Source organism: Rhopalosiphum maidis, chromosome 1 (genome assembly GCF_003676215.2).
Source record: "Rhopalosiphum maidis isolate BTI-1 chromosome 1, ASM367621v3, whole genome shotgun sequence".
NCBI classification, from domain to species: Eukaryota; Metazoa; Arthropoda; class Insecta; order Hemiptera; family Aphididae; genus Rhopalosiphum; species Rhopalosiphum maidis.
The window spans coordinates 37,598,337-37,609,175 of NC_040877.1; the positions used below are offsets into that span (position 1 = coordinate 37,598,337).

The 10,839-nt window shown below is 26.6% G+C and overlaps 1 protein-coding gene across 6 annotated transcripts; it reads right to left on the bottom strand.

The window, feature by feature from the left end:
* Nucleotides 1-248: 248 nt before the first annotated feature.
* Nucleotides 249-9,067, bottom strand: LOC113561193 (RNA-binding protein lark). Of its 6 annotated transcripts, XR_003406146.1 has the most exons (12): nucleotides 8,854-9,067; nucleotides 8,446-8,774; nucleotides 5,816-5,997; nucleotides 5,438-5,674; nucleotides 5,100-5,239; nucleotides 4,923-4,967; nucleotides 4,690-4,828; nucleotides 3,820-3,873; nucleotides 3,562-3,758; nucleotides 3,438-3,488; nucleotides 774-1,647; nucleotides 273-382 (listed from the first exon to the last, which is right to left on the bottom strand). XR_003406146.1 is itself a non-coding variant. In XM_026967475.1 (11 exons), exons 2-11 carry the CDS (start codon nucleotides 8,525-8,527, stop codon nucleotides 361-363), a joined length of 1,149 nt encoding a protein of 382 aa, XP_026823276.1. In that variant the 5' UTR covers nucleotides 8,528-8,774; nucleotides 8,854-9,067; the 3' UTR covers nucleotides 249-360. The 6 variants fall into 6 exon arrangements, 5 of the variants coding, with proteins under 5 accessions (XP_026823276.1, XP_026823279.1, XP_026823278.1 ...); XM_026967475.1 differs by lacking the exon at nucleotides 774-1,647 and having other exon boundaries at nucleotides 249-382; XM_026967477.1 differs by lacking the exon at nucleotides 273-382 and having other exon boundaries at nucleotides 541-1,647; nucleotides 8,625-8,774; nucleotides 8,854-8,995.
* Between the last annotated feature and the right edge of the window lie 1,772 nt (nucleotides 9,068-10,839).

Consider the following 10,839-nt stretch of genomic DNA (forward strand, 5'->3'; position numbering starts at 1 on the left):
ATTGATATTTTAATATTAAATAAGTTATGATGATTATAAAATTATTTTAAAATACTCTTAACTATTGCTTTATAATTAAAATCTTACTAAGCCCATTTGTAACTAATCTATTCAATCTAATTTTAAAAATAACAAAATAAAACAGATTATAGTGAACGTACAATTTTCCATGTTGTATATTAATAAGACAAACAAGACATGTGGGTGAGGTGTCCTATTAATAATAACTATAAATAACTAACCAATGATAATCATTATCAATATCATATATATCAGAAGATGACATTCACAATGATTCATATTAAAAATGCATGATTTTGTAGTATGGTCACTGGTCAGTGTTATCCACATTGACCACATTCAGCCACATGTTAATAATATTCTGTAACATAATAACCAAAATCTTAAGATTGTATAAAACTAACTAATATGATAAATAAATATAATTTTGCACAGAATATTCAAATATTTTTAAAACTTAAATTTTTTAGATGAATTTATATTCTAATATTAGGCATAATTTTCTGTATTTTAATTAAGAAATACAAAGTTTTGGATATTAGAGTTATTATTTAAAATGGTCATTATATAACTTTAACATTAAAAAAACCTTAATTCAAGATTTGAAAATGACCATTTTCAAAAAAAAATATTTACCGCACAGATTATACCACGACGACCAAGTTTTCTTGGTAAATGTGTGGCCTGTTTCAATCCAATGATATTGAAATACACACAGACGAACAAATTAAATGAATTTAATGTTTGTTTACCTAAGAATGAGTATTTTACACGAATCGCAAACGCACCGGCTTCGTTCAAATAGTCCTCGGAACATCGTACGCACCGAACAGTGTACGGAAATATCACGTTTTCGGCAAACTACGAGATCGGTCGGCTGTAACGGTCAAACTAAAAAACACTTAACTAATATATAAGAGAATATAGGGACTACAAAATTAGATGGTATTTATCATACTTATTTTTATTTTATTTTATTAAATTTTTTACAATGAGAATTACAATGTAATGTTGTCATAAGATTATTTGGGCTTACAATATTAATATATTTTAGTAATTTAATTAATACATTAACCTAACTGTAAAAACCTTTGACTATAAAGGCTTACATTCTAATTTTCTAAAGAAAATTTGTTTAATAACTCGACAAACAGAAATTCCAGAAATAATTATTAATATATGATTGATGTGATTATAGTGATATTCAAAAAAAAACATAGTCAATATTACCTTAAAATAATTCTAGAAAATTATTTTGTTTACATCTAAGGTAGAAAATATGAATCAATATAAATAATCTAAGAGCCCAGATAATTTAACCTTTTATGTCTAATGCCTATAAATAAAATAAAATTGTAATTTGTGACACTAAGAAATTATATGTTTTTAATTAAACCTAAAAAAAAAAAACCTACGTAGACAAATAATCTTATAAGATTTCGTAAATGTAATTTTGGCTCCTTAAAAACTTGAGCCGATTTAAATAAAAAATTGTTGACGGTCGGCGATGTGTGAGTGTACGGTTATCCGATCCGGCGACGCGAATATACGGCGGCGGCACGATAATATATACACGGTTTTTTTTAATACGGCGTGTAACGCGACGAACCGCGAGATCCCGAAACTCTGACGGAAAAAGAAAAACATAATCGGGGATTAACCAAATACATTTATATATATACATACACACACACACACATATATAAATAAAAATAACATTTTAAGGTTTACAAGCATGCATACTTAAATTATTTAAATAAAAAGCCAACAAATTTTTCTTTTAGGTAAAAACAAAAAATAGTACATTATAGTTTGTTTCATGCCATTTTTAATGAAAATAAGAATGGAAGAAGTCATTCTAAATTTTTTAATAAATAAAATATATTAAACGAAAAAACTTGACAAATTTATTTTATATAAAATAATATGTAGTTTACAAATCACTAACACATAGACAATTATTTGTTTAGAAGAATCAGTTTTACTATGTTATTTTAAATATTTTAATTTTTAAACATTATTGCCATGACAATTTTGAGTAAAACATCTTCTAGATATAAAAAAGTATTAAAATATATACTTAAGCTTAAAATTAATTTTATTGTTGTTTGTCAAGATAAGAATAAATAAAAGCTGTACATAATGTATAACAATACATTAAATAAAGTTTTTTATTTTTAGAAATATCTCAATATTTGGATTTCTTTGTTAAATTATATATTTTTATATACACAACAGTAAAACAAATATTATTTAAGTCTATAACTTCTTTGTATAGAAAAAGGTTTATTATTTTCTGGGAATAATTTTAAGTTGTGACGATTTTATCATAAAATTGAAAATAGTATTACTAAACTTCTTAATGATTGGGAATTTAATATTATACATCATATTAAAAAGTTAAAAGTTCATTTATATGATATATAATTTATAATTATTATAATATACTATTTTTTATTTTTAATAAACCATACCCAATGTAAAAAAAATAATAAAAAATCTAAGCTATGAATATAATTAAATTTTTGAAATGCTGTGAATGAAGCTGCCCTTATGTTAATGATTAACACAAAATTTGTTAAAATGTGCATTCAAACGTCAAGTATATTTGTATATATGTATGAAATATACAAAACATAAAAAACAACCTCACAAACAAATAAATTATGATATAAAATAAAAAATAGTTTTTTTTTAATAATTAGATATAGAATCTAAAATTCCATTTAAGAGTACACCGAAAAATGATTTTGGTACACACATTCCATTAAAACTAGGGCTGGGAAATCAACTGATTAATTGTAATTGTAAATTTGTATAGATAATAATTGAATTATATATATTGTTAACAATTATTGTAATAATAGATTGTCTACAAATTATTCAATAAAATATCAAAAATTGATTATCAAAGTCATCAATCACCCAGTCCTATTTATGACAACTAATCAATGGCGTATTAAGGATTTATTTAAAGGTGATGAATAAAATTGTTGATGTAAAAACGTCTCAGCATTTTATTATCTACTGATAAACTGATAAATGGAAAAAACACAATTATAACCAAATCAAAATATCTAAAAAGAGGGTCAAGCAGGAGATATATCTCCCTAATCTCCCTTTCTTAAATACGCCACTGCAACCAATATTAAGCTATTTGAAAGCGTTAAGTCGTTCAATGGTTAATTTTCATACATAAGATAGTTTTTATTTTAATTAAAATTGAGACTATACTATAAATCTAGTATTAGTATTTATTTTGAAATTTAATTATAATAAAGCATAATATATTATATAACAGTTATAAAATATTAATCTATTAAGTTCATTTAAGATATATAAATCATAAATCAACTGCAATCATTCCAACATTAAGAATAGCTATTTAGAATATAGATTTAATTAAAAAAACTTACCGACGATCATCATATGAATCCCTAGAGAAATCATCATATGCATGAGATGAACTATTAAATGAAATGATATACAAATATAAATATTATGTTGAAAATATATGCATATTGTTATTTCAATACTTACGATGTACGACTGCTGGACAATGGTGAGCGGCGTGTGAATACATAATCTTGGTCACGCATAGTTGTTCCAATACGTGTGGATGATGATAAATAATCGCGACTAGATGGCATTCTTGGCATTCTTCTATCCATGCCATAGCCATCAGCGGCTGTTCTCATAAGACTACGATCATAGTAACGATCATACAAGCCTTCAGTCTAAAATCAAAATTATTAATTGGTATAAATAAGATACAACTAAATATCTTAAAGCACTTACTTCATACATATGACCACCAAGTTCAGAATGTGACAACATTGAGTAATCATCCATCTATAAAAAGAAAAATTATATAATAACATATATTACAAAATTATTTGATTGTAATTTATGAAGCCAAGTACAAAAAGCAAAAAATATATGAAATATAATGTTCTTACATTTAGGCATACCTGATTATTGTTACAGGAAAAAATAGATTGTTGTATTAGTTGATGAAAAACTACATTTTTTTTTTAGAATAAATTTGAAAAAAATGGTTTTATATAATTATTACCTACTATATTATATACCTCTAATTGAAATAAATTAGTAGAATCAAATCAAAAGAACCTCTTTTAATTATATTAAGTTATATTTCAACAATTTATTGCAAAAATGAAAGAAATATACAGAATTGATAGAAATACAACAATGATACAAATGATTATTTTATCAAAGGATAAAAAAGTAATCATAAATATAATAATTTGATTAATTCAGTTTTTCAATTTATTTAAGACTTAAAAGCTTTTAACTTTCACTAAATAATTCAGAGGTATCCAAACTTTTTCATCACTAGTTCCTCTGTATTTCCACAAAACAGATAATGATTTAAATTTATGTGGATTTATTTATTTATTTATTATATATATTCATCAATTATTAGATAATAAATGTAATAATTATGAAATGTGAAACATAGTTTGAAAATTATGTTTCACAGTTTCATTATTGTCAGAAGTTTGACATAAGTCAGAAATAATTTCTAAACTCAAAATTAAATCTTTAAATCTAAACACTAGTGATCTCATTGGATAAGTCTAATAAAATGTACATTTGAGTTAAAATTAAAAATACTTAAACAGTATCAGTTTAAATAATGCTTACTCTTGTCATGTCAGTTTTCAAGCCAGTACCATAAGAACCAAGGATACGATCACGAACAAATGAAGGTGGAGGCGGTGGTGGATAAAGTAGGGCACGTGGTGGTGGGAGTGGTGGTAAAGCATCTCTTCCATATCCATACCTAAAAAAATATTAATTTTAATTATAATTTTCTATTTATATAAATGATGACTACGAGTTAAAGAACAATGTGCGAAATAAGTTGTAAGGCTCACCCTTCACGACTGCACTCCCGAGACCAATGGCCACCCTTGCCGCACCTGAACAAAATTTCCCGTTTCATTTTTAATGAAATTCATTTCATTTTTATTTTATATATCAAACAAAACATGTGACTAGCAAGTTACTTCTAAACACATTTTCTTTAAACTGAACAACTAAACAGTATATACCTATAACACTGCTCTGGCATACCCATTCCAGGTCTTTGACGAACACGACTATTTGAGATTTGAACCTTGATTGGTTGACCATCTAACATATGGCCATTTAAATCTTTAATAAGTCTGCTTACATCAGTTGAATCAATATGCTAAAGTTAAATAGTCAATAAAAAAGTGATATTATATGACAATACAAATTTAAAAGAAAATGATAAAATGAATGAAACATATAACATATGATTTAATTGAACGACTAGGTAAAAATACATATTTTTTATTGACACATTTAAATATAAAGAATATAATTTAAAATTAAAAATAAATACAATTAACAAATTAACACTTACCACAAAACCATAAGTTCTGACAATGTCACATTCAACAACAGTTCCGTATCTACCAAATAATTCTCGTACTTCATTGGCTTTAGTTGTTTCAGAAAGATTTCCCACAAAGATTTTTGTAGTTGGGGTATTGGGACCACGGCGACTAGTGGCAGCTTCTACTTTCATGGCTAAATCATTAACCATTGTACCGTTCAAAGCTTTTATGGCTGCACGTCCAGTGTTATCATCATCCATATGCTAAATTGAAAAATTGAAATGTTTGGATGAATAAAATAAAGGTATGCATTAATATAATATACAAAATGATTATTTACAATTTTATTTAAGTTCTAGCAATAAAAAAACAATATAATTATATATTAATTTCTAAATACTTACAACAAAGCCAAAATTTTTCATTACATCACATTCAACAACTTTGCCATACTTCTCAAACAGTGGTCTGATATCACTAGATGTAGTCTTTTCAGAAAGATTTCCAATGAAAATTTTAAAAGTCCTCACGCTGCTGTTATTAAAACTTGTGTTACTTTCAGTATCAGACGGCATTTTTTCTTTTGCTGTAAAACATAATTTTCCATATATAATATTAAATGTTTTATAAAAATCATTAAAAAATTAATTGATAAAAAGTGTGGTCCATATGTAATTGTATATTTCAGCTGGATGACTGGATTGAAATGTGGGTTTTTTTTGTGAAGTAAAAGAGTTTTGAAATAACATTTTGGTACATGACAATGTATTATTTACAACTATTTTTTTTTTTTAATTAATGTTTACAGATTCAGATAACTATAGATTAATTTAATGTTATATTTCTGATTATTTGTTAAATTGAGTAGTTTAGAGCAAGTTGAATAAGTTTATGAATAATTAAAAATTGTGTTTTTAATACCTTTTCTTATTTATGTAATTAACTTTAATTTTACTCATTTATACTTGCAAGATAAGATAAAAAACAATTTATATAGTTAAAGTAGGTAAAATTATTATAAAATTGTAATAAAAAAATTATTAGATTTTATTTAGGTACTTCTTCTCTGTCTTCCTCTAACCTAGTCAACTTAGTAATTTAAAATAAATTAGTTAAGTTAGTTGTTAAAATTCATACTATTTAAAAATAAAAAAGTTATAGGTATTGCATAGTGCAACCCTAAAAAGTTTAATATTTAAAATTTTCTCAAAATGTTTATTTTGGTACTCCCTTTTACCTCTCAACAAACCCATTTTAATCCAAGATCATAAGCTAAAATATTTAGTCAAAGCTATACACGTGAAAAATATTAAAATAGTTAATAAAACGAGTAAGTACTCAGATGCTAAGAATAATACAAAATTGTCTACTTGGGTAATAAGATATAAAAAAAGATAAAAAGTAATGTCTAATTATGTGGAACTAGTTTTAATTATATAGATTCTTACCAAAGTATATAAATTGTAGGTAAGTACAAGTATTAAGTTAAGTATATTTTATACAAATATGTGTATTTTTAATAGTATTTTAGTTATCAGTTTAGATAAAAGATATTAACATGTAAAAATGGATGTACAACATGTCTATATAACTAGAGCTTCAGCCCTCCCAGAACTATTTATAAGTTTATAACCAACTTAGATTTTAAAGTAAACATTTACATGTAGATAATATTGTTTACTTTACTTTACTTTTGTTAAACTTATTTTGTTAAAGTATATACCTATTATGTTTAGTAAAAATATTTAGCTAGTTATTCAGTACAAAACCACAATATAAATATTTGGAAACAATAATTATATAACTAATAAAAACATCAATAGATATATTGTTTTTATCTAGTACACTCGATAATAATTGAACATCGATTGTTGATACATGTATTAACATATTTATGATTTGTATCTAATATTTTTACTTGAATTTATTAATAAACTTCATTATTTTGTAGAAAAGAGACTTGTGGTATAAACTTTATTAACGTCGTATTTATAAGCTATCAATGAAAAATATTTGAGAACTATTTTATTTAAATACCATAATGAGAGTATATAAAAAACCTCAAGTAAAAAACATTAATTGCAGAATGTACCTACTATCTATCATCAATATTATTGATATCAGTATATAAGATTAAAGTATAACTAAGTATTTTGATGTAGAATGGACTATTATTTACTAAACCATTTATTTTATATAGGTAAATAGGTAAGGTATATTTAACAAATTTGCAAATGTTAAAATTTGTTTCAACATGTTTTAATACTCATATAAATTAATGGTGTGATAACTATATGAAGGTGACTGTCTACACTTTATTTTCTTTTTAAAATATCATGACTCCCAGCTTCTCTCCCATATAAAAGCAGAAATTATTCCAATTACCTACTATTTGTTTGGTCAATACTCAGTTAACAAAAACATAGCTTATTATAAAATACAATATGCAAATAGATAATCGGGTAGATAATTCTTTTATTTTGTATCAACTATCAATATAGTATACTAGTAGTACCTAATGGCTAATACTCAATGATTCTCAATATAAATTTGAGAATTATTTAAAATAAGGCTATTTGGAAATAATCTGTTAAGTTAAAGCATTAGCTCTAGCAAAATATCAAATTTAATACTTTTTGAAAATTATGTGAATAAAAACATTTAGGCAAATAGGTATATGAAAGGTTTGACAGATGCATATCTAATGTTATAATAGAATTCTTTCATTTATTTAAAAGCACAATATCTTACACAAGAACACAAACGATTACATTAGGGTTTCCCAAATATGAACTCTTCCATCCATAGAGAATGATTCTTACACACAGACATAAACTATTGATGAATAACTAATACCAAAATATAACATGAAACTATTGAGCTTTGGACAAGCTCTACGAGGAATTTACTAAGAAACAAAAGTAGCACACATAAAATCCAGTACGCAAGCACATTATTATTGTAACATTGTTAACAACAATCGCGCGCATGGACATTGCGGAGTCGCGGAGACCGGGCGGCTTATAATACTGACCGGCTGTCTCCTCGGCAACGGTGTCCTCTTCAGTGGTACAGTCAACCAATTGTCTGCCCCGTTTGTGGTCAAAATCTCGCATTTCTCGTCTACACTGTGATGTGGATCAAGTGTTGTTGCTTTCGTTGTTATTTACAATATTGTCGTGTGCGTTCAAGACAACCACGTCATACACTCACCACACACGGACGAAGCACGACAGAATGCAGCAGCAGCAACAGCAACGGCAGCAGCAACAGCAACAGCAGCGGTGGCAGCAGTCGATCGGTGGCTGTAGCGAAGTTGTAGCGTTGCGCACACGGCGGCCAAGACGGGTTTATGTTACGTACCTAAGTGTTTGAACGACAAGATAGAACGGCGACAAAAAATTAATAAAAATCACAAAAAAAAATTTAGTCATCAACATACGAATTGAACATAAGACTACGAGTGAAGGCGGCGGCGATGGAGGTGGGAGTCGGAGAGAACCAATTCTCGGATAAAACGTCAGTGTTGAGTGTACGAAATAGCTGAGCTGATGTGTGTGTGTATACTAAGTTTGTGTGTGGACCGTACAATTGTATACTTTTGTGTAAATGTGTGTAACTGTGTGAGTGTCGGTGTTGTTGGTGCATGGAGCAAATGACTAATGAGTCGCGGACGCCACCGGGAGAGGGAGCGATTGCGTGACGTCTTGCTTACTCATGGAGTAGCCGAACGCTTGCCACCGTCGTTTATTTCTTCCATGAAATCGGTGCGGAAACAACTACATGACAGGTGAACAACATGAGATGATCTGAATGACAAAATAATGTGATGATTGATGAATATGGGATCTATCGATTCATGCTCTAAAAAGTAAAAAAAACTATACATAATACATTTATACAATAAAAAATGATCGAATCTATGTTTTCAAAATAGGAGTGGATCCAAGAGTTTTCAAAGGGAGGGTGTACTTTTTAAGAGTAAAGGTAAAAGTACATTTACTAACTTATAGGTACATTCAAATAAAATTAATCAGTTTAATGCAATTGTAAAACTTTATTAAAAATTATTCAACAAACAAAATAGGTTCTTACTATTGTTATAATAAGGTAAGTATAAAATGATTGAAATGGATACCTAATTTGTAATATGAACATTATACAATCAATTAAACTAAAATATTAAATACAATTTTCTGTATTATTATTAGAAAATCTATTAATTTTCGATATTATTATAAATACTTATGTTTTTTTTTAAATTAACTTTTTAATCTTTCTTTGTTCATTCTAGATTTCAATCATGTTTTCAGTAAACGTAGAGATACATTTGTGGATGTTGGTGGAGAGCTTAAGCTTCTTAAGCTACTTAAGCCCCATTCAGAACGTAATCAAGCACGTGCCATAAACGCCGCTCTCCCCTGGAACTGCCAATATTTCAAAATATGCTTTAATTTTTTATTTCTAAATTAAAGGTATTACAATTTTCAGGAACATTTTGTAGGCAACTCCTTATGCATTCGACAATTGGTAATGTATGTATTTTTTGTTAATCCTACCGATGGAGAAGACCACTTGAGATCTATCAAGCCATATTTTAAGATTTTAAGATTTTATATTTCAATAAGGAATATTCATAATTTTTTTAATAATCTAACAAAATTTAATGGAGTTAGAGATCTAAATTTTAAAAAGTAGGCTGATCGATTTCAAGTAGATGTATTTATAAATAAATTCAAATCAGTTTTCAAATATGTAATCGCATTATTACGTCTATCTGTATGTTATTATGTTGAAATTGAATAATAAATTATTATTATAACTGCGTTTTGACCGGCGTTCCAATCTATACTGTATTTATCAATAACTTAAGGCGCGAAACAAAACCATTCTTTTAATAACTATAATAGATAAATTTTTTTTTTTTGGTTTAATAAGAAGAAAATTGTTTGTGACGTAGCGTTTTCTATATTCCAATAACTTTATATTCATAAATAAAAACTTGAAATTTTTATAAACTTTAAAAATTAATATTTTTAAATCTTTTTGTACCAATTGAAAAATAAAAATGCTATGTCCTATAGTCAAAGTTCTTATTTTATAATAAAAAAAAAAAAATGTCGATCTATCATAATTATTAACAAAAATAAAATATGATTCTGTTACGCGACAACTAAGTTTTTACGTTCAAATTACCGGAGTATCACGTTCTGATAACATTGATAGATAGTATAATCATCATCTGATATTGTCGTTGAATGTGTTATGTTATTGTTGTCTGTCGAGTAAATATTTTACTATTATAATTATATACAAATATGATATCTCCTAGAAGTGTCTATGACTATTTGACGTATGTACCTACTTATATAGCTGAGATATATAAGTTAATCGATTAGTGTATAACTGGTTACAAGTTGCACTTAAA